General features: G+C 55.2%; 4 protein-coding genes across 4 annotated transcripts; all 4 read right to left on the bottom strand.

Annotated features, from left to right (window-relative positions):
- Positions 1-142: 142 nt before the first annotated feature.
- On the bottom strand, positions 143-3169 carry JKF63_05975 (uncharacterized protein; the record flags this gene model as incomplete). The annotated part of the gene is made up of 1 exon (XM_067901928.1): positions 143-3169. One exon carries the CDS (start codon positions 3167-3169, stop codon positions 143-145), a length of 3027 nt encoding a protein of 1008 aa, XP_067757634.1.
- Positions 3170-5252: 2083 nt separating this feature from the next.
- Positions 5253-7913, bottom strand: JKF63_05974 (uncharacterized protein; the record flags this gene model as incomplete). The annotated part of the gene is made up of 1 exon (XM_067901927.1): positions 5253-7913. The coding sequence occupies one exon, from the start codon at positions 7911-7913 to the stop codon at positions 5253-5255; it is 2661 nt and encodes an 886-aa protein (XP_067757633.1).
- A 5712-nt stretch (positions 7914-13625) lies between these two features.
- On the bottom strand, positions 13626-16289 carry JKF63_05973 (uncharacterized protein; the record flags this gene model as incomplete). Its single annotated transcript, XM_067901926.1, has 1 exon — positions 13626-16289. One exon carries the CDS (start codon positions 16287-16289, stop codon positions 13626-13628), a length of 2664 nt encoding a protein of 887 aa, XP_067757632.1.
- Positions 16290-21537: 5248 nt separating this feature from the next.
- Positions 21538-22143, bottom strand: JKF63_05972 (uncharacterized protein; the record flags this gene model as incomplete). The annotated part of the gene is made up of 1 exon (XM_067901925.1): positions 21538-22143. One exon carries the CDS (start codon positions 22141-22143, stop codon positions 21538-21540), a length of 606 nt encoding a protein of 201 aa, XP_067757631.1.
- Between the last annotated feature and the right edge of the window lie 1320 nt (positions 22144-23463).

Raw genomic sequence — 23463 nt, 5'->3', positions numbered from 1 at the left:
AGAGGGGTTCAGTGTGGTTGCAGGTGCCCTTCATACGGCTGTCTTCCTAGCAACCTTCGCAGGGACATTCGCCGCGACCGAGGACAACGTGACGACCACAGTGGCACCGGTCGACTTTCGAGATGCGGCGCGGTTCAGCGATTCAAGTGCCGAGGTGATTCACGGCACCAGCCGTGGCAGGTGGCCCACATGCCAATTCTGCAGTCCTGCTTAGTGGGGTTTTTGGTGCCGCCATTACACCGTCGTGTTTTTCCGAGGCGCCAGTTGTGGTGTTGAGTTTTTTGTTCCCTGCGGTGCTCTTAGATGCGGTGCTTGTCGTCGCTGTGTTCAATGACGGCTTTGCTGATGCTTTTTGCGGTACTTGAGGCAACCTCGCCGCGCTGCCAAGGCGACTGCCGCCTGAGCTGATGGCTGAGGTAGCCACGCCATTCGGCCTTGTTGACGCAGTCTCTGCCGTTGTGTTTTCTACACTCTGCGGGCCGGCCGGCACTTTCGTTTTATTGACAGCAGGTGGCAGCGCTGTTCCAGCTGCTAGGGTCGGCTTCTCACTGAGCACGGGAGCGCCGCCGGCCAGGGAGGGTGAGATGGGGTTCGAGGCGGTGGGATTCTGAAAAGGGGAAGAGTGGGGCTGTACCACCGACTTCAGCGTCGACACGGCTGCAGCAGCGGCGACCCCCCATGCCTCACCGCCGCCATTGGCGAGGATTGACCGGCCTGCTTCGGTTGGTCGAGTAACACTCGCCACTCTCGCTGATGGAGATTGACTAGACTCTGTGGACGGATGACTTGTGACTGAGGTCGCAGGTGTATTGGCCTGGTCAACGCCCGAGGCCGTGTCACAGGGTTTGCTGTGCGGTGTAGAATGTATATGACGGAAAAGGCGTGGCTTCTTGCCGTGCGACATCGACGCTGGCACGGACCCCTGCGGCTTGGTCAGCGTGTGCAGTGTGTTTCTTGTGACGGGAAGCGACTGCGCTTGTAGCTCCTTGGCTTTTATCGGTTTGTCGTCAGTTGCCGCGTTCATCTTGACGTCAACATCGACGACTATCGCTGGTGTGGTCGACATCGCCCCTTCTCTCTGCGGCTGCGTTTTTGCCGTCGCCCACTTCTCCTTTGAAATCGAGGGAGGGTGCGGATGGCATGGGGATACCGAAGAGGCGCGCTCGCCCGTGGGGGTGGGGGTCGCCGCCTGGCTGCTATATGGATCCTCTGATGCTAGCTTGGTCGAGTGAAGCACTGGTACAGCGTCGCCGCTCCCACAATGCTGCCGTTCGCTGACACAGGGACTCCTGGACAATGTCGTCACCGCAGTGTTCGAGAACGATTTTATGTGACGAGTGCCACTGCTTCTTTCCGGGGTTTCCACAGGGTGTGACTTTGATATCTGCTCACTCACTGTTTGCCGGGTTTGCGTTGGCGTCGGTCCGGTATCTTTCGCAGCTTCCAGCGGCACCGTCGCTGTGGCTGTGCCTGGCTGCTTGCTCGGGCGGCGTGAACACATCTTGTAAGCAGCGCCCACGGGGGCCGTGTGGGCTGCATGCACCGGGGCGCTCGCTGTTATACAGAGGGTGTCAACCGCGTCGCTGTGCCTGCTCGCGTCCTCCACACCCGTTGGCACGATTACGGAGTTGCGTGGCGTGGTGACGTTCTCGTTGACGGGGAGGGCTGTAGTAGCTGACGCGGCGTGTGCAACACAGTGGTCTAGACTGGAGAGACTTTTCGCGTTGTCACGGATGTCTCCATTTGCCGCGGTCGTTCGCAGTGGATGGGCCGGAGAACGGATGAACAGCCCAACACTCGGCATTAGCGATGTCGATGCTTCCGGGTGAAGACACCTGCCAGGTATAGCGGCGCCAGGAAGACTGCCGCTGTAACGAGCCGCTGCCCCCTCATTCAATGCGCTGTAATCCAACGTGCTCTGCCATTTGGGAGGGGTTTTACTGTATTCGGATTCATCGTAGGTTTCGCTCCCATCGCTGTCGTAGTAGTCGTCAGTGTCTGAGCTGGAGGAGGGGCTGGAGACACTGCTGCCGTCGACGCTGTCCTCATCAGAGTGGTTGTCTTCGGTATCGTCTGTTTCGACGTGTCCGTGGGTGTGTTCGGAGATGATCATGTATGGGTCGCTGTTGTCGGGACGCGGCCGGGGACCCCCGGGCTCCGGCGTCGCCTCTGGGAGGCTTTGCAGTACTTGAGAGTCATAAATGCTGTAGCGGTGTGTGTTTGGGTACCTACGCAGCACTGGCTGCATTCTTGTCGCAGAGCGCGCTCCGTCTCGGCCGTCGGCGTTGCACTGCTCCTTCTTTCGGGTATGCTCACCGTCTGGGTCCTCTTCACTCTCAGCTGCGTTTGGCGGCGGTCGGCGGAGGATGCGGGAGTCGTCGAGATGAGCACCCGGCCACGCTGGCCCGTTATCGGGTTGGTCGTCAGGCTGATCGTGAAGACTCCTTGTGATGGCGCCGTTGTCTTCCAAGGGGTGCTGATTGCGGCAGCTGGAAGCCTTGTGCGAGGTGCTGTCCAAGGTTGCCCGTGCCGCAGAACAGCTGCTGGATCGACTCTCGTCTTCACTATTCAGGGCAGTCTTGTAGTTCACTCCATAGAAATGCCGTCCCGGCTGGATGGTTGCATTCAGAGATGCCTGCGCCGGTGGCGGTGACTGCGGCTGTCGATCACACCTTTCATGTGGGTTCGCCTTTTGCCTACAGGTCAAGCCTGCCTTCTCCCACAGCACCTCACCCTCCGCACCTGCGGTGCAGGTGGTTGAGACCGAGGTCTCAGAGAGCCACTGAGCGTCGCTCATTAGTTCACTACTCGCGGAGGCGCCCCGAACATCTGGTGCGGTTGTGCTTGCTTCCCCACTGAGTTCTGTTTGATCCTTCAAGGCGGTCCTCTTCAGCTCCACCATCACGTCGGCTTGCTCGTCTTCGACGTCAAGGTTGATGCCGCGTGGGCTATCGACCACTCGCATGTCTGATAGCACGTGCAACCACCAATCCTTCTTGCACGGCGTTCGCCCGGGCCGCGACTCTGCCCAGTCTGCGTGCTGCGGCGCATGGCGTGTCAATGTATTGGCGTACTGAGGCTGCGGCGGCTGCGGGTACCCGTGCATAGCCTCTCTACCATAGCCGAGGTAGCCGTATCGCCTGCTATGATGATCTATGCCGGAGTACATGTGGTTGGCGTGGGCACTCCACATGCCTTGCCCCTGTTGCCGTCGATGGAAATTATATTGCTGATGTTGATGCATTGCTATCAAGTGTGCGCCCGTGTGGCCGCCACTGTATTGGTGCTGGCCTCGCGAGAACATGGCCTGTTGCTGCCACCACGTACGCCCACCACCGTTGCTGCGGTCGTTGTACATCTCTTCGGATGGCGCACACAACTGTCCTCCTCTACTTGTTGTTGGTGATCCGCCGCGTCGTCCCCGTGGAGAGGGCTAAGTCGTACACGCGTGTCACGGCTTCAGCAACGGGCGATGACCGTCGCGGTCCAACGACACACGAAGGAGGGACAGTGGCGAACTTCCCACAACCTTCACACGCCTCAGGGTCAATGTAGCGGTGGAGACAAGTCGAAGCGGATTGGTTGCCTAGGGTGGCTCCGTTTCCTTCCAGTCGCCCCCCTCCCCTCCCCTCGCCAAGTAGGGCTCGAGCCTGCTGTGATTGTCGGTCCAGCCGCCTTGTGGGCCTTCTTTGACGTGTACGCGTGCACAAGGGGCTCAATGGGGCACGATATCTTTTTCTTTTTTATTCCTTCTCTTGCCATCCTTGCCTTTCATTTGTACTGTTGAAGAGGTGGTCGAGGAGGAGGAGGAGGAGGAAGAGGGGGTTGGGGTCACACTGAGAAAGGGAAAGGAAAGGGGAGTGGCGAAGGACATGACATGGAGGTGGGGGATGCAAGAAATAGCCATCATAGATCGAACCCAGAAACCACAGCAACGAGAGAAGGGGGGGGGTCAGATGATCTCTTTTATTTTATTTTTATGGTTGTTGTTTACAGGCTTCACACACACACACACTCACAGAAAAGGGGGGGGGGAGGAGGAGGCAGCGGAAAAAAAAAGAGGCGTCGAGTGCATCCGCTCGCGTCTGTACACATGCATGTATATGTGTGTTAAGGGGATGGGGTGGGTGGGTGGGTACCAAGGGAATGGCCGCTTGGCTTACTCATGAAGTAGGTCACTGGACCCTCTCCCATCTCCTTCCCCCGCCCCCACCCTGTGGGGAGGGTGGGGGCGGGGTCTGTCCTCCTGTCATTCAAGAAGAAGCGGGCAGGTGAGAGAACCAAAAAAAAGGTTAAACGATTACACATGCGCATACACACGCACGCGAAAACACCAAACACGGGGGAGGCGGGGGAGCACTTGTGTACACAGACACACACATGTATGTAATATATATATGCGTATATAAATATATATATATATAAGTAGTACGATGTTCACAATAGGGGGTAGACAGATTGGGGGTTAAGAAAAGCCACAGGAGCAACAAGAGGAAAAACAAGACCAGGTGTGTGGCAAAGGCCGAAGCGCCTGTACACATAAACGCAATGCCAACACTGTACTAGAAAAAAAAAGGGGGAGGGGTAGGGGGAAAGAAAAGACGAAGGCAATACATATGCCGACATGTATATGTGTACACATCTGGGGGAAGAGAAAGGGGAGGGAGGGGGGAGGGGAGGGGAGGGGAGTGAAGGGGGATGTGTGTGTGGAATACGCAACACCAAAGAGGTTGGTATGAATGTGTTCATGTGTGTAAAGGTACACGCCTGCACACACACACACACACACACACACACACACACACAAACACCTACAAAACAGAGAGTGTAGGGGTGGGGTGAGCCGTTGACGAGGAGAGACGTGTGTCCACACCTCTTCTCTTTTATCTAGCTCCCACCCCCTTGAGAAAAAAAAGAATGGAGGCACATGGAAGTGCACGATACAACAACGCATTCGAAAAGGCCCTCCCCCCCTCCCCTCCCGAGAAGCCCCACACGTACTCACATGTGCAGGGGGCCGTACAACGAGCAGCAACGGCCTCAACTGTGGTCCAGCTATGACTATGCGAGAGAGAACGGAGTCGGGGAGGAGGAGAAAAAAAATACGCATCAACACAACACACATGTAGATAAGCCGCACTGATGAGATCCAGTGGCGTCTTATCCCATGAAAAAAGGGTTGGTGTGCAGGGCGTGTGCAGCAGTGTGACCCCCCCCTCTCTTTTTTTTTTCGTTATGGGTTTGGTAATGTCCTACGCGGGCGAGATACGCGACTTGGCTCCCAAAATGTAACGCCATCCCGGGGCGGTTCTCGCGCTGGTCGAACCAACGAGGAGCGGTGGGACTGATCCAGTGTTGTTGCTCGGCACGCTGAGCCCATTCGGTGTCTGTTTGAACTTTGGAGTGCCGGGTGGTGTGGAGGTGAGGTAGCCGCCTGGAAAATTTTTTTCTTCTTTTCCCTGGGGTAGTCGTCGTGGCGGTGATGATGTCACTGCCAAAGGGGGGGCCTGCTTCTGAGCAGTGCTGTGGGGTTGGCTGTACGCGGCAGGATTGATGATTCCACGACCAATCAACGGTAGCGTCGGCGGTTTTTGGGTAGTGTTGTGTTTTTTCGAAACGACATCAACGGCACTTGTCAGGGATGACTTCGGTCCTCCGACCACAGCGCGGAGGGGGGAGGGGGACAGCGTGTTGCCTTGGCCATCGTGGTGCTCTCCCATACTGATGGAGGTCTTGTCGTGCCGCTCCGTGAGGAGGAGGAGGGGTTTGGGAGACGTCGTGTTAAGGTTGCTCCTCGCTACTCCATACACACTCGGTGCCACGGCTTTGACATTGCGGCCCTCTTCGCACGGCGTTGTGAAGTAGGAGTCACGCCGACCCCCCAAGCCTGATGAGCTTCCGTAAACGGGCTCCTCTTCTAGTCCAGGGACCCCAGTGCCACCACCGTCGGTGTGGTCACTAGGGCCGCTTGCGTTGCCGCCTCGGTGCTGCTGCGTGTGTGGCGGCATGGCAATGCTCAGCGAGCGCATGCCAGTGGTGTTGCGCATCCCACGTTGGCTGGAAAAAGGGAGGACGGGGGCAGTTGCATTATCACCCCGCCCCAAGACCGACCCCCGCGTCACCATGGCCAGGGGGCTGTTGCAATGATTCAGCACCGGAGTCGAGATCATGGGTGGGGCCCGTCGGGACACCGTCATGCTCATTTTGGACATATCCGCTGATTGAGCACTCACACTACGGCGTGCGTGGTTCGGCGCAGGGTCTGACCTTGCGGTGGCTGCAGCCGCCCAATGGCTGCTGTCGTTGTTGTTGCGTCCAAATAGCAGACCTGCCCTGGCGCCGCCCGGCATGCGCAAAACGAGCGACCCGTGCATGATGGAGCTGTTCATGAAGTCGTAAGGAGCATCCCCGAGAAGGCTGCGACCCATTTTGGGGCTGGCGGCGAATGAGGAGGGGTTCTTCCAACTGGGCGGCCCGGTTGACTCGTCGGTGGCGTTGTTGTCGTTCGTGCTCTCGTCGTCGTCCGAAGTCGAGCTGGCGGAGCGTTCGCTTGGGCTGCTTGCATCGCTTTTCGAGACATCATCCCGGCTGCCGTCGTCGGAGTTCCTAGAGGGTGAAGACAAGGATGTCACTTCGCGTGCTATGTCTTCCGAAACAGCCATCTTGTCCCAGCCATCCAGCGGCCTTTCGGATCCAACCAGTAAGGTCGTCGGATCAGTTGTTGAGAGGTTCGATTGCTGGTGCTGCACTCGATGACTGCGACGCCAAGACATCTTCTCGCGTGCCACCAAACGTTCCTCGCTGGCTTCGTCGCCGCCGCTTCCAGGCGCTTCATCCTCGCCATCATCGTCCGATGGAAGGCGCGGCGAGTCAACCACGGGGCAATCATGCAGCATGCGCACATCGCACCAGAGCTGGGTAAGGAGGAGGATTCCAGTCTCTTCACCTTCAAGAGGTCGGCGAGAGCGGCGCTCTTTGTAATCGCACTCCGCTGCGCCGTCTCTCCCGCTCTGTTTCTCAAGGGCGTGTCGCTTGCGTAACGCCTCGATTCCGAAGAAGCCGATGGGTCCGTAGAAAGAGAAGGCACTCGCTTCTCCATGGGGGCCGGACGGCGATGCCAACATCTGTGCAGCGAGAGGCGACGAGAACCCGTCACGCGAGCCGTACTTCAGGGGACGAATGGATGGATGCCGCTGTTCCTCGTGCTTCTGGTGTAGATGTTCAGGGGCGATCGCGCCGTACGGTGGCTCTAACCTTTTGTAGTCGCCGGGCGGCTCCGCATAGCACAGGGGGTTTGACCGACTCATCCCTGCCACGGGGTGCATCAACGCCATGCCCACATGCCGGCGTTCAGAGCGGAATTTCACAAACGGGTTGAATCTTCGGCCGGCTCCGTCGTGTTTCGGGACCCAGCAGAACGGGGGCACCAAGACGAGTCCAGTCGGCCCAACAGAGGATGCGGTGCTCGTGTTACTGCTCACACTGACAATATGGGTGGGGGGCTGATGAATACTTCGAGTTCCCTTCACGGCATCATCGCGCAGCGAGGTGCAGGCGTGGCTGCAGCCCCGGAAGCCGATCTCATACTCCGCTTCCTCCTGGTAGTCCTTGTCTTTGACCACGTCCCGGCTTTCGCTGGGTTCATGCTGTTCGTAATTCTGGCTTAGTCCTCGCCCCGGCGTGGGGTTTGTGAGAATAGATGGCTGCGGAGGCCCGCATTGCTCAGCCAGTGGCAGGTAGGTGGGGTGGTTCGCGAAATGCGACTTCTCTTGATCGGCTCGATGGTACTTAGAGCGCACTGGGACTTCACCGAGGCGGGGGGCGTCGTAATCGTGTCTTTGGCCAGCATCCGCAGCCCGAGAGCCGCTTCGGCGGCGACCGCGAGCGTCGCTCTCCGTGAAGGTCGATTGCATCAAACGCCTGAAGACTTTGCTCTCAACCAGTCTCTGCTTCCACTTCCTCTCCTCCTCCTCATTAGGGTGCCCTTCATTGCCATGGCCAGCGCCGTTGCCGCTTTTCAACGACGGCAGCGACACCCCCGACGAGCCGCGGCAGCTACTACGAGCCACGCCATCGTATTTCTTCTTTACTTTTCTCTTTGCATCGACACTGTCGGTAGGGCGGCGAAGGAGTTCACGAGTGTTATTCATCTCTTTTTTTTTTACAAAAAAATTGTGTTCTCTGCCCCCCTTTTTTTTTTCTGCCACTACTGATGCGTGTCCAAGAGATCAAGCCGCCCGGATAGGAGAGGTTAAGCGGGTGGAGGTGAGTCACACTCTTGCTCCCCTTTGTTGCTGCTTGTGAGGTCGTAATGGTTGTTTGGTGTGTTCACGCGGGTGTGGCTGGCGTGGGATTCACAGCGAGTTGGAGGAAAAGAAAGGGGGCATGAGGGGGTGGGGGACGGCAGGCAGTCGAGGAGGTGTCCTTACACCTTCACGAGGAGAAGTAGTAGTCCGTGCACGCACTTGTGGTGATGGGGGGGGGGAGGTTCGGTGCCTGCTCCATGGGTCAGCCAGGCAGCCCCCTCCCTCCGAGAGGGCGTGCCAGCGATTTGGGCGGGCGGGGGGGGGGCCGCTGTGCGCACTGCACATACGGTTCCTACCTCCCCCCTCCCCCCTCCCCATAGACACACACACACATGCGCATTGTATGGCAGAGGGCGGTAGGGGTGTACGACTCGTTTTCTTTATTTGTTTGCGCTAAAAAAAACAACAACCACAACACCCCTCCCTCTGGTGTTCGTCCGAGCATGACATGAGCCCGGAAGATACACATTAACACACATACAAAACACACACGATGATCACCCTTGGCCTCCCTCTCCCTCCCCCTCGAATCGAAAGACTGCACACCTATCGTGCATTTCTATGCAACTTCACCAAGGCAATGTCAAAGGAGGGGATACAGAGGGTGAAGAAGGGGATGGAGGGGGATGGCAACAACACCAGAGTAGGAAGAGAGAGGGAAAGGAGGAAGAGGAGGGGAACAAGAAGCAAACACACACACACACACGCACACACATATGAAAGGAATGACGGATGGAATAGGAGAGCCGGAAGGGAAGGGGAGGGGGTGGCCCTGCAAAAGATGTACAAAGAAGAGAAAAAGAGCGAGAGGGAGGAGCCTTGTAAGGAAAAATGCCGCCCCCCCCTTTGAGATGGTGTTATGCACATGACAGACAGCAGAAGAAGGGGAGGGGAGGGGGGGGGTTAGAGGAGAGCGAGGGGAGGGGAATCGCCATCGAGCACACAGACACGCATACACGCGCGAGCTTGAACGAGTTTCAATATCGCAGCACTCGCACGTGTAGGCGTGTGCTTTGATTAGAGCAGAATCGAAGAACCAATCTAGAGATGGGGGAGAGAGAGAAGAAGAAGTCGTCGGTGAAAGAATTGGGAGGGAATAAAAGGTCACATGATAGAACCCCCCCGCCCCCCGCCCCCCAAAAAAAAATGTACACACGGTGGGTGGAACAGGATGAGGAGGTGTTGAGGTTGGGAGAGGGATATCATGACGAGTGAAGAAGACATGCTCGTCGGTAAGAAGAAATATTGGGTCTGTCTCTTGTTCGCTTAAAAAATTGGATGGATGGGGGAGGGGTGATCCAGCATTAAGTACGGTGGCTGCGTTGCTGCTTGAGAAGAAAAAAAGGGCGAAGCAAATAAAAAAAGAGAACAAGAAGAAGTCGTACACGGAAGGCTTTCATGCATATTTTTTTTGTTTTTCTTTAAAAGATCTCTTTCCATCTCTGCTGTCATTTTATCCTTTTTTTTGGGTCCGCTCGTGTAATACTCGTCGTCTTTTTCCCTCCCTCCCTCCCCCTTCTTTTTTTTTCTAGATGAGACATACACTCATACATACATATACACGCACATATATATGTATATATGCATATATATATCTCCCGTGCTGCTGATACTCTGCTCCTTTTTTGTTGGTTTGTATTTCTTTTTTTTTTCTGTCACACTCCTTTGATGAGTGGCCAACTCGATACCCTAAACATCCAAACATGCTCACGCACGTATGCTCGTGGCCACACCCTCCTCCTCCTCTCCCCCCAAATCCTCCAGAGACAAAAAAAAGGTAAACATAAATGATTGTGCTGGTGAGGCGAAAAGAGAGAGAGAAACCAAGAATAAGTCAACCCTCAGCGACAGACTCGCAGGATGGGGGAAAGGAATCACATTAAAAAAAAATGGACAACCACGCCAACCACGCCAACGACAACAACAACAACCACGCCAACAACAACAACAACAGCAGTACCGGAAGAACAAAAAAGAGCAGAGCACTCGTGTTTTAATGTACATCGGTAAGAGGGACAAAAAAATAAAGAAGAAACTGGGGAAAACATACACACATGCATTGGAGAGGTAGTGGGTGTGTGAGTGTGTGTGCGTGTGTGTTGGGGAGGGGTGGTGGTGGTGGTGGTGAATCGACCCCATCTGAGCACATCAACGAGCCAACGACTAGAATCGAGGCAGCACTTTATGCAGAGGCATTAATAGAAAATGAGAAGCAGCAACAGCAGCAACAACCAAAAACAAAGATGTACACCTCCACAGATCAGAGGAGGGGGGAGGGGAGGGGTGTGTGTGTGTGTGCATATATAAACTGAAGATCCCCCAAAACAATGAACGATAAGTACCAAAAGGGAGGTTCGGTGTCTTTCCAGCAGTGCGTGTGTGCGTGTGTGTGTGGGAGACAGTTGTGGTGAGGTGGGGAGAAAAATAGACGCAACAACAACAACAAACATTAACAGGAAGCGGGCGGGAAAAAACACGGAGAAGAGGAGCACCGAGGGGTTTATCGTGGCGAGGGGTGACGCGGGAGACAGTGAACAGTGAAAATGAAGAAGAAAAATCAAGGAGGGGGAGTATCAAGAGGAGACAAGGGAAGGACGGGCGGGAGAGAGAGGGAAAAGAGGACGCGCACGCCCGAAAACAAAACATAATGCAGACTAATCTGAGGAGGAGATGATCACGTCCAAAATGCGCTCACACGAGCAGCGAAGAAAGGAGAAGCACCAAAACACGTGCACACAACCCCCCAAAAATATATATATATATATAAGGAAAACACAAAACCAACTCCGGACGGGAGTGGGAGGGGGCCGCAAGGGCGGCGGCGGCGAGGTGCCCCGTGGAAAGGGACACAGTGGCCTGTGGAGCGGTGGTGGTGAAGGTGGTGATGGAGGAACACCGGGGAGGGAAGGGGGAGAGAGAGAGAAACGCTATACACACCGAAGGAGCAGAGACAAGAAGGTGAATGCAATGGAGGAGCGAGGGGTGAGGGTGACGAGCACCACGATACGACCGTAGGAAAAAAGAAGAAAGCTGTAGCCGAGCAGACACCCTTCCCCCCCGAAAAGAGAACAAGTAAGTTAAGGGGGCAGCGATTCAGTGTGTCGTGGGGAGGGGGGACGGGGGGGGGTGCTCTGTGTGCGTGTGTGAGGTGACGTGAAGTCACAGCCAAGAAAAGCGACTTTGGTCTTTTAAAATTTTTCCCCGGACCAACATCGAAAACGTCAGAAAACAACAACGAAAAACACAAACGCACGCACACGCACACACACACAGGAAAAAAGGGGGGAGGGGGAGCGCAAAGAGGAGGCCGAGCCACGTTCCCTCGGCACTCCTTAGCGCAGTTTTTTTTTTCCGTGTTGTTTGTTGGGTTATGGATGGTGGTGGCGGGCATATTTCGAATTCTAGGACAGAAAACAAAGGAATAAAGCTCAGCTGCCCGCCCATGTTGCGTACATACATGGGACCTGGTGTCACTTGGACTCGCATGAGGAAGCACTGCGGTCGAAAGAGGGGCAGGGGAACACACACAAAAAAAAACATACAACACACACACACACACACACACACACACACACACACACACACACACACACACACACACACACACACACACACACACACATCAACAATAGGGAGACGCTCGGGAGAAAAAAAATACAAAAAAGGACGGCACTGGCCATCGCACTCACCCTTGAACCAACAAACAAGAGGAAAAGTCACACGTAAATCACTCAGCCTCCTTGGGAGGTTGACCAGGGGTGAATGGGCCAGGAAAGACGATGCAGGGAGGAGGGAGGGGGGGATAGGGGATGGGGGGGGGAGGGGGAGAGTCGTTCCACCCCCTCCTCGTGCAGCTCAGACAGAAAACATTCTCCTTTTTTTCGTATACCGTACATGCAGACATCCTTGCATGTCGATCTACGCGGGGCGCTATGCCGTCTCGCACGGGCGCTCTCCCCCCCAATCCCGCTGAACAACAAAAAAAAACAAAGAGACTCACAATTGAAAAGAAATCAGGAAACACCACACACATACAGACACACAGACAACAGCAAGGTCCGAAACAACAATCCAAAACACAGAAAAAACCCGAGGGTTCTACACATCATAGAGGAACGAGACGGTCGATGACTGGAAAGGGGGAACAGAGGAGGAGGGGGTGAGGAAGAAAATATTAAACAAACACACAGAAGCGTCGTTTGCAAAAAAAAGAGGGTGGATAGGAAAAAGATAGAAAAATGACCCACATAAATAACGGGAATGCGGAATAGAGGAGAAACCAAGCAAAAAAAGGAAGAGGGGTAGTGAGAAGGGATTGTCTGCGCGGGGATACGTTCACCGAGAAAAAAAAGGGGTACAGTGGGACTCCACGTTTTGTAGCGAAGAAAGAACAGCAACAAAATTGCTGCGCGCAGTCAAAAAAAAATATACAATCAAATCATTCCTCAACTCTCCCCTCACTCGCTGTGGTTTCGTTTCGTTAAAAAAAAAATAGCGTTTTTCTTTGCTCCTCACATACGTACACAAGTGGATACGCGTTCCTTTTTTTTTTCGGTCTCTTTCCCACCGCCGTCGTCGTAAAGCACACACACATACACATACACACACACACACACACACACACAAAGACATTCGGGGACGGTTACTATCGGAGATCCGTGCTATCCCTATGAATGTGTGTGTGTGTGTGTCCAAGAAAGCCCTTAGACAGACAGACAGAGACACCGAGACATACGCACACACACACATGTATATGAGGAAGCGCCAATACAAAAGCAACAAGATGAGAAGACAATCGGCGCGCGCGCGGGGGGTGGGGTGGGGTGGGAGGGGGGAGATATCATCCATCAAGAGGAAGGGTCGTGGTGGCGGTGGTGGACACCACAGAGAACTATAATGGGGAGGCCAAAAAGACAAGCCAAGGGGGTGTGCATCAAGAGAGAAAAAAAAAGAGCATCAAGAGAGGCGCAACTTCCCTCCCCTCCTTCCCTTCATTTGTATCAACTTTGGAGGACACACATAACGAATACACAAATACACACACACACACACACACACGAGCCATACGCGCACTCACCATTGAGGCTCTGTGGCGACCAGAGGGGGGGGGGTGGCGATTTGCCCTCCCCTCCCCCCCAAGCCGAGAACAAAAGAGATATTACTGTGGCCACAAGTGCACACATACATACGCACACGCGCAGGGCGGGCGGGGGGGGAGGGAGGGAGAAGAGCACCTTCCCACCGCATCGTCGGTCCCTCTCCTTCCTTCCCCCCCCCCCCCCCCACCCCACCCCACCAAAAAAAGGCTTCATTCTCGTGCTATGACGCCGCCTGTTCCATACGCAAGGCGTTGCGATTCATGACATCGATCTCAGCTCCTGCGTCAGCGCCGCCACTGCCACGCTGCTGAGGAGGTCTTTGGCGTTGTTGCTGTTGCTGTTGCTGCTGCTGCGCGTGTGGTTTGTTCGCTTGTCCGTAGCGGTTGCGCCGGGTTGCCGGGTCACCGCCGTTTCGGATGAACTCCGCCTCTTCACGCTTCTCAAGGGACTCGAGATCGGGGGATTTTACCGTGGCTACGTCCTTCAAGGCTTCTCTAAACCAGGCATCCCCCACATGCGGCATTCGATTTCCGTAGAAGCTGCGAGGTGTGCGCTGACGGCGCAGGCGGGGCCGCATGTCCATTTCTAGAGGTAGTCGAGGGGGGTAGTTCATCATCAGCGGGCGGTTCCGGTGGCGAAGCTGGACAACCACGTTGTGCACGTCGTAGTTCATATCGCACGGCTCGCCTGCCACCTCTTGACGACCCTGGCCATTCACAGGGGGGTACATCTGCTGCGCATTTGCGGGACATGCACACATCTTGGCCTCCTCGCGCGCGTTCTGGATTGGTGTCGGAGTCTGGCCTCGAATGGTGACGGTGAGAACCGGCACATCTGCCCACGCTTCCAACGCTGCGCGGCGCTCGTCTGTGTACGGCAAGCCCATCCCACTAGCGGATGCTGAGTCGTGCGATGGCCCTTCGCTAGATCTGTGGGTCAGTGAAACCTGCTCCTCCGTGCTTCGGGAGTGTATGAGGGACTGCTGGCTAGTGTCCACAGCGTTCATGATGCGTCGATGTGACGCAGATGACGTGTGCAGGGAAGACGGCTGCTTGTCTCCCCTTGCCGCTAACGCCGCAACACCAGACGCGAGTGGCACCCTCGCCGGTGGTGGGGACGAAGATCCAGCGGCACTATGGGGCATAGAGTCGGAGGGGCTAAGCGGGTTACCGGTAGCCGCCGTTGTAGGGGACGTTGGAGGCTGCATGGGCGGTGCGTGAGGCGGCGGGGATGTGTTCCGCCCCGTCTGCACCGCGGCACCACAGCTGCTCGATGCTGGCTTCTGCGGCCGCGTGAACACCCTCCGCACCGGTGTGATGGCGGACTCTGTCGGCGACGTGGAACCGTTGCCGGGGGTAGACGACTCGACTTCTGATGGGGGAGGGTGGAAGGTCTGTGTCGCAGTCCGCGCAATTGACTTGGCGCTGCTGCGAGTGTTGATGATGTTGCCTCCTACATCCGTCGACGGCTTGAACCCATTCGCGAAGGGGCGCGATGTACCTACCTTCGGCATCTGCACAACGCTGAGGTCTGCTGAGCCGACTCCGGAGCTGCTGACCATCTCGTAATCCCCTGTCCACACATGTGGCTTGGGGGCCACGGGTGCCGGTGATGTGTTCACCTTTGCGTGGTCGTTGCGGATCATTTCCAGATCTCCTCCGCCAGAAGATGAGCTGTTGGCGTTGCTGTTGCTTTGATTTGTTTTGTCCCTCATGCGTTCCTGGGGGAACTGCGAGGCGACCAGCTGAGCGACATTGCGCGACCGAAAGCTGTTTTTCACCGCGTCCCTGGGACCCCGTGGATCACTACTCGCGGGCGGCGTGGCCGTCTTGCGTGGTGAGGGGGAGGAGCAGGCGATTCCATCAAGGCGGCGTGCCTCTTCTTTCACCCACCCGTTCGTCTTGGAGGCGCTGCTGTTGCCGTCGCCGCTGCTGCTACCTGCCGTGTTGTGCGCCGCTATCCTTTTTTCACCGTGGCCTCTCGTGTAGTCGACCTCGTCCATCCCCGCAGAGTCACCACGCTGTGCCGTCTCGCTTGTGGCTGCTTGATGTCGTTTACTGTTGTCTTGAGAACTTGCTCCAATGCTGCTGCCGATCGTGTTATTGCCGGTTGCCTTGGTGCCGTTGAGGTCGTTGGCTTCATGACGACGTTGTGTGGACACCGGCGAGAGCGGTGGCGCATGGTATGGCGGTCTGTGCGTTCCTGTCGTAGTAGACCCATTGTAGTGGTTGCTCGCGATGGCGCCGTAGCTCTCAACAGGGACCGGAAGGGAGTCGAGGTTACCAACACTGGTCACCGACTTGGCCCCAGCCCCTACAGCGCGGCTGTAGCCATTGTGGGTGGGTGTGGTGACGGATTTCGAGGGATCCTGCGCCGGCGCAGCGGCCCGTACGCGAGTAGGGAAGGTGTCACTGGTCTTTTTGCGAGCCGGCTGCTGGTTGCCAATCGCGGGCAGGTGCACTACGTCATCCGTCTGCATCGGCTTCCGCGTGTTGTGGCGTGTGGACGGGGCAGCACCATCAGGGTTGTTGTCGGCTACTGCTCCAGCAAAGCGTGGTGTTGTGGCGGTCGAGGACAGCATGATGGTCTCGTTATCACCGTTTTGTGCACTGCCGGCGCTCACACGGGTTGGCTTGCGGGGTGCTCCACGTGCCAGCGGTGTAGCGGCGCTGCCACTGCGGGTGTCGCTATGGAGGCTCACGTAGTTCCCATAGCCGCCAGCGTCGCAGTCGGCTATATCGGGGCTAACAGTCGGGGTAGGCGGCGCACCAGGCGTCGTGTGCAGTATCGCCTCCACATCCATCACACCGTCGTACTCGCCATACTGGTAGCCACCGCTTCCCACGTCGCCGTTGTTAGACTTGGGCACCGGCATCCCAAACATAAAGACTCCGGTATGCCTTGAGGGGGAGGGGGTGGGGTGGTGGCAGAACGCAACACACGGGAGATTCGAAGACGTGCGCTAATCAAGGTGTATACGCACTCGGAGAGATGGAGTAGGAAGACGGGGGAGGAGACGATAGTCTGTGTAGGGGAGGATGATGAGGGGTTTGGGGGGGGGGGGTGAGTCCAGAGAACGAAGGGATACACAGACAGAGAGAGAGAGACGCGTACCCACTCCACCCGAAAAGGGGGAAAAATACGGTGACAAGGCAAGCGATGAGAGGAAGCGGCAGACAAGAGCGAAAAGAGAATGAGATCGTGCTGCCTGGCTATACCCGGTAGGGAGTGGTGGTGGTGGTGGTGGTGGGGTGCAACTGGGAAGGGAAGGGGGGGGGGAGGGGTAAGGGTGAGGGAGTGACCAGGGTGGTATGGTGGATTATATGTGTTCAACAAATACACACTGACGGAGGAGAGTGGAGGGGGTAGAGGGATGAAGAGATAAAAATGAAGGGCTCTTTTTTTTTTGGGGGGGGTCGGAAGACGGGGAAGGGGGGAAGGCACGCAAACAAACAAACACACACACACACACGCACGCACGGGTTCTTATATGTACCACCGAAAGTCGCACCTGAGACGAGGAGAGAGAAGGGGGAGGGTGTGGAGTAAGTGCGTTCGAGTGAGCATATATACATATATATATATATATGTATGCGTTGTATGTTGTGTTAGGTGATGCGTTGCTGAAGAGGGAAAGTGACAGAAGGAATATGGAGAGAGGGGGGGGGTTCGTCAGGAGAAAAAGAGAGGGTGAGTGTCTGTGAGTGTGGGGAGGGAGGGAGGGGGGGTGGGTGGGTGGGTGGGGGCTACAGAGGAAGAAAACAACGAGCGTGTGGGTATTTTTGTTTCCCCTATATATATATATATATATATATAGCTGTATATATATGTGTGTGTATATGTGCAGGAGAGGGCGCACCAAGTAAAGAGGAGGGTAGAGAGAGAGAGATGATGGTAGAGAAAGCCATAGGCTTGGTTAGGACCTACAGAGTCTAAAGCAGAGAGCGGTGCCGAGGATTCTCCTCCTCCTCCCTTCTCCCTTCTCGAATTCTAAAAGAACATCATAGTCCAAGACACTCTAACGGTCGCAACTTGAGCGAATTGGAAGTGTCCACTTCTATATATAAATATAAATATTGTTTGTTCTCTCTGCTGTTTTTTTTTTCAAAAGGCCAAACGCACACGGGGAAACACACAGACAACACTCACTCAAACTCACACACACACACACACTAGTCAAAAAGAAAATTTATAGTTTCTCTCCAAGTCCCCCAAACGAGTGACGCCCCTCCTCGAGTCTGCAAAATAGGCACGCAACGCTACCAATTGCCTACCTCTACCGCACCACAGCTCCATCCTCGTCGTAGGAGAGTGAAGTAGAGGGGGGGGGACGAGGCGTCCGCTGTCGAGTTCGGTCATGTGTGTGTGTCTTGTGGGCCCCTCTTGCCTTTCCTGAGAAGGGGTGCGGTGCGACCGGCGTCAGACAATCTTCCGTGCACGTCACACCTGGGTGCCCGGAGGGCCGCATCCAGCGCCCTTGCACCTAGGGTTGAAGCGGTTGCATGTATCGTGCCGACGCCGGGGCGGCGGCTGAGGTACATGCCGGGCGAGCTCAAAGAAAATATCTGCGCGTCTCACCTCTGGGCCCTCTGAGAGAGACCCCCTGCGCAGCCTATTAGCATACGATGTGCCCCCCCCCCTCCCCCCACCGCCCCAAGTCACTTCAGGCCGCTGTGTGCTCCACAGGGTGGCGTGGAGGACTACCCACATCCAGGCGCAAGGAGAATTCAATGGTGTTACCCAGAGTGTTTTGTCCAGGCTTTTGGCATTTGTGTCACACCCAGCTCACCCGGTTAGACGGTGAATAGGCCGGCATGTTCAATGGACCTATCCGCGCTTGAACGGATTGGACTGAGTCTCCTTGCTCGCACGGCAGACACGACGATGACCACGAATGAAAGCGTGTGCACAACGGTGTCTTGCATTTTTTTTTTGATCTGTAGACTTTTCTCAAAAAAATATTTTGTTGTTGTGTGCGTGTCGGGGTGCGTTGGGGTGGTGGGGTGGGGTGGGGGGGAGCAGGCAGGCAGGCGCAGGGCTCGCTGTTGTCATGTCGCGTTTCCGTCGATATCGCGTTGGGAGGCGGGGTTTGTCAGGATGCCTTGCGCGTTTATGCCCCGCGAGAAGTGGGATGGCGCTCCGAGTCCGCTGCATCGGGAGATATTCTCGCTCCCTATCCTCAGTCCACGTGCTGTTGACGCAAACAGGGAGTGGGGCGTGTGTGTGTCTCACACACGAAAAAGGGCATGTGGGTGGCCATGAAGACGCGCACGAAGAATGCAATATGGGCCATCACCCCAGAGGAACAACGGGAGAGGGAAGGGAGGGAGGGGGGCAGCGACAGACACTCGGCAGGGGAGGGGAGATGTCGTGCCGCGTGGGTGAGTGGGAAAGGACAGGCAGGTTGTGGAGTGTGTGGGTTGTGTGCACTCCGGTCCCTTAGCGGGGGTAGTAGGCAGCGAAGCGTTTTCCCTCCAATGAGAGAGAGAATTGGGGAGGGAGGGGAACAAGAGGGATCCCCGTCCCACTTCACAAAGACAAAACAAAACAAGTATTTTATATGTGTGTGCACGCGGGCGGGTGTTATGCAAGAAACGCTCGAGTGCGTTGCTTAGAGAGACCACCACCACCACCTCTCCAGAGAACACAGAAAGGAAAACAAAAAACAGTAACGATACAAACGGGATGTAGCAGGAATAAGGGGCATCAACGAAAGCAGCAACACGCACATAAAAGATGAGATAGCGATACACACATACACAAGAAAGAAACTAAGAACATAACAAGCGAACCGCTTCCTCCCTCCTGCCCGTATATATATATATATATATATATATAATATAATATATATAACCTTCCGAGGAGGGAGGGAGGCCAGGTAGAGGGGACAGGATCGAAAAACATAAATGCATTCAAGTAACAGAGAGCGGGGGAGGGGGGGAGGGGTCTACGAGAACAAACCGTGTGGCAAAGAGGAGCCGAGGGGAGGAGAAAAAAAAAGATAGGAGACAGAGGTTCCTGGAGGGGGGAGGGGATGAGAGGAAGGTGGTAGCACAGCAGATATGAGCGTACGTATTCTCGTGGTGTGTGTATATGTGTCGTGTAGCCACACGTCACACCTGATTTACACTCTCCCGAGGAGAACTGTGTGGTGAGCCTCAGGGAAAAAAACAATAAAAAACAGCAGTGACGCTCTCACAGCAAATCCACACACAAATTTGTGGTTAGTATGGATTTCCTTGTCCGAGAGCCACTGGTTGGTTGATCCCCTCCCCACCCCACCCCGAACACAACGCGCGCGCGCTCTTTCTCTCGAATGTACACACTCCTCTTCACACCCAAAGAAGAATCTCCTGGAACTCTTTTTTTTTCTTCATCGGCCTTTTGGCGTCACCCCCGCTGCTTCTTGTAGTAGACCAAATCCGGCAGCTGCACTTCCCGTCCTCTTCTGAGCCTCATGATGATAAGAGGTACCTCCTCATGGAGGTGTCAGGGGCTCAGCATCTCCACTATGTCGCGGAGAAAAAGACACGCAGCTTCCTCCCCTCTTTCCTTCCCTCTCTCTCTATATATGTATAAATATTTTTTCTCCGCTCATAAAACAACAACGACACCCCTCTGATGGCTGTGCGGTCGGAGGCACCCACGGCAGCGGGAGCTGAGATCGATGTATCGTTGCGGATGTCGACTATATGGAAACCAATAAGCCAAAAAAAAAAGCAGAGCGCAACGTCAAGAGAAACGAGAAAAAAAAAAGAGGAAAGAAGACAGAAAAAACAAGGAATTGAAGCACATGCGCGCACACACAGGCCACACGCGTGATTAGCATCATCACCTCAGCCTCCACAGCAGGATAATGAAGTAACCAGAGTCGAAGCCCCAACAAGTTTTTTTTTTTTTTCAGATTTATTTGTTGAGTACGTCAAACAGGAGCAAGCACAGTGTGACATCAACAACATAATAAAAAATAAATAAACCAAATGCAGATACATGTATATACAAAAAAAAACCCAAGTATACATATATATATTTATATTTATAATATATGCACATATGCACAGCCGAGGGCCGGAAGGGGAGTTAAAACTGAGAATCCGACAGTGTCGAGGGACAAACAGCTGTGAACGACATCGACCCCCCGGACCAGGGTTAGTAAATGACTCCCCACTCACACCACCACCTTTTCTACACGAGAAAAAAAGAAACAAGGGACAAGCAACAAAAAACACGCACTTTCTAATGCGTGTTGGAGTGTGTGTGTGTGTGTGGGGGGGGGGGGGGGGGGAGGTGGGTGCGTCGGCGAGAGGTGGGACTAACAGAGAAACAATCAATGGTGCACCCCCCCCCTCCTCTCTCCCATCCCAAAAGGAGGAGGGGAGAGGGGTGGATGGATGGATGGATGGATGAATGGGTAGCCAGGGGAGACTCTGGCGTTTTTCTTTCGCTTCGTTTGTGATACTGCATCGGTGTGTGTTTTATCTGCGTGGCCGGCGGAGGGTGGAGAGGGGGGGGTGGGGGACTATAGTTTGACCTACACAGGCGCCGCAGATATAGTTGGGTAGGGGACAGGGGAAAAGGAGAGGAGAGGAAAGGGAAGAGAAGACCCTTCAAAAAAAAACAACCATGATGGAGACACGCACAAACGTGACAAACGAACGGGGAAGCGCAGACATGACGAAAAATAAACAAAAGTGAAGGCTTGATTTACATCAATGTACACACTGGTGAAGAGTCAACGATGAAAATACCTGGAGAGGGGAGAGGGGAGGGGGGAGGGGGGGGGAAGGGCGGGAGGAGACAAGCAATAAACTTTATGCAACGAGTGTCAACACGTTAGAAGAAAAAAGTGCGGCGGTGCACCACCCCATGCCGCATCTGCAGTCATGGGGTGGTGTAAAGGGAGAATTAACGTGCTAGGGATCGCGTGCAACTGTGCTTGTGTACTTGACGGCCCAAGAACATACACACACACTCGGTGTTTCTCTGCCGCACCCCTCATCCGCAAGGAAAACCGCGTGGTCCAGGTGGTCTCCCATCGGCTTCCCTCTTTTTCCTCCCCACCTTTTCGTCTTCCAGAGAGAGAGAGAGAGAGCGAGACACGCACCCAGATATATATTGGCCTCTCTCACCCATCACAGGAACAGGTTGCGAAGAGCCACGAGAAGCGAGTTCCACTTGCTAGCGCTGCTATAGTTCGCATCTTCTCTGTTCTCGTGGTTGTTACTGCGCCTGGTCCTTGGTCGACGCTTGTAGGGGCCCTCGCAATCGATGGTCTTGAACGAGCCTTTCGGTGAGTCAATGATGGTTGAGTAGGTCAGACCTTTCATCCATGAGTCGTCGTTGCCAACCGTTGTCTTGATCTGCTCCCCTTCATTGGTGCTGCGCCCTTGTCGCACCTGCTGTGTCCTCCGCTGCCTCAGAGCACTCTTCGACGGCCCGGTGAAGGCGTGATGGTCACGCTGCGCCTCTTCAGACTGCGTATGGAGTGTCTCTACAGCTTTAATTTTTTTGCCATTCGTCAAGCGGGTCGGCTCTACTGAGGTTGGCTGTGGGCCACGGGCCACGGGCATAACACGGCGACCCCGTCGCACCGGCGGGGGCTGCGAGGATCCGATGCTGGGAAATGGGCCGCCGTGTAAGGCGCTGGGGTTCCTTTGAGGCACCGGCGCTCTCGGTCTGGAGATGTGACTGCAAGCCACGGGCCGCGGGAGGTGCTGCGTCGTGGTCGTGGTCGTCATCGTTGATGGACAGCGGGCACCACAGCCGTTGGGGGTCTCCTTTGGAGTCACGTTTGGGGATGTGGTGTGTAATTCAATACCCCTAGGCAGAGGTGTTTGCTTCTGGGAGAGTGTGTGTGGCCCGCCGTTTCTTGTCTGCAGGGACGAAAGCTGTGGTGACGCGATTGTGCGCCGGTCCTCGTGGATGGGCTGCTGCATCACATGCAGCGTATAGCAATTGTCCAGTGCCACACTTCGCGACAAGTTGTTGGTACATTGCAAGATTTTGTCTTTCTCGTTAGCGCTGACCCTAATGGCGTCACCGCCTGTGAGTTTGAGGGCCTGATGCACGGGGGCTAGCGGTTCCATGTGTGCATCTTCTTCTCCACCTCTTTTGCCCCTCCCCTTCCCCTAAACCGAGCAGCGAATCGAAGAGACTTCGAGGAAGGAAGGAAGTGTGTGTGTGTTGGGGGGAGGGGGGGGGAGGTGGAAGGAGAAGGGGGAGGAAGACGCACTCTAAAAGCGGCAGGGGGGATGGCGCTGAGAAGCACACATCACGGAAACGAAGGGGAGCCGATCGAAGGGGGTGAGTGAGAATATTTGGATGGTGTGTGTGTGTGTGGAGAGACAATGACCAAAGAAAGAAAGAAAATCACACCACGACTTGAAAACGCATACTGCCATACACGCACACAAGCAGCAATGGGTGCGACTGTGAAGTGTCTCTACCACGCAACAAGTACGCGTGTGTGGCAGTGGGTGAGATAAAAAAGAATAGAGGAGAGAGAGAGTGTGTGTGTGTGTGTGTGTGTGTGGAGATTGCGTCTGTGACTCCCACCGTCCCTCCCCCCTCCCCCGAGTGTGACAGTGACGGGTGAAAGAGAGAAGAGTAAGACCAAATAGCATGCCAACATACACACACACACACACATATACACATATACATACACGTACGTATCCCTACAGAGAGAGAGACTGTCTGAGGTAATAATTCCTCCTTGTCGTACCGGAAGAGCCGATTCACGTTTGCCAATGGGAGTTGTGCGTGGATCGGGAGGGGGGCACGTCGGTGCATCCTCCTCCTCCTCCTCCTCCTTCTCTTTTTTTTTCTTTTGCGTTGTTGTTGGTCTGGATTCCTCCAAAAGTAAGCAGGAAACACCAACAAAGCGGAGGATGTCTGAGGAAAACACGCGCACACACACACACACACACACACAGATACGGAAAGGTGAGTCGGGGTGAAGGAGAAACTAAAGAGGAGAGAGGGAGGGTGGGGGAGGCAGGCAGGCAGGCCAAGGTGGTGCGGTGACAGTGACCTGACAAAAATAAAAAGAACGTCAA

The sequence above is a fragment of the Porcisia hertigi genome, chromosome 20 (assembly GCF_017918235.1).
Source record: "Porcisia hertigi strain C119 chromosome 20, whole genome shotgun sequence".
Taxonomy (NCBI): Eukaryota; Euglenozoa; class Kinetoplastea; order Trypanosomatida; family Trypanosomatidae; genus Porcisia; species Porcisia hertigi.
This window is presented reverse-complemented; position numbering and strand designations above follow the sequence as displayed.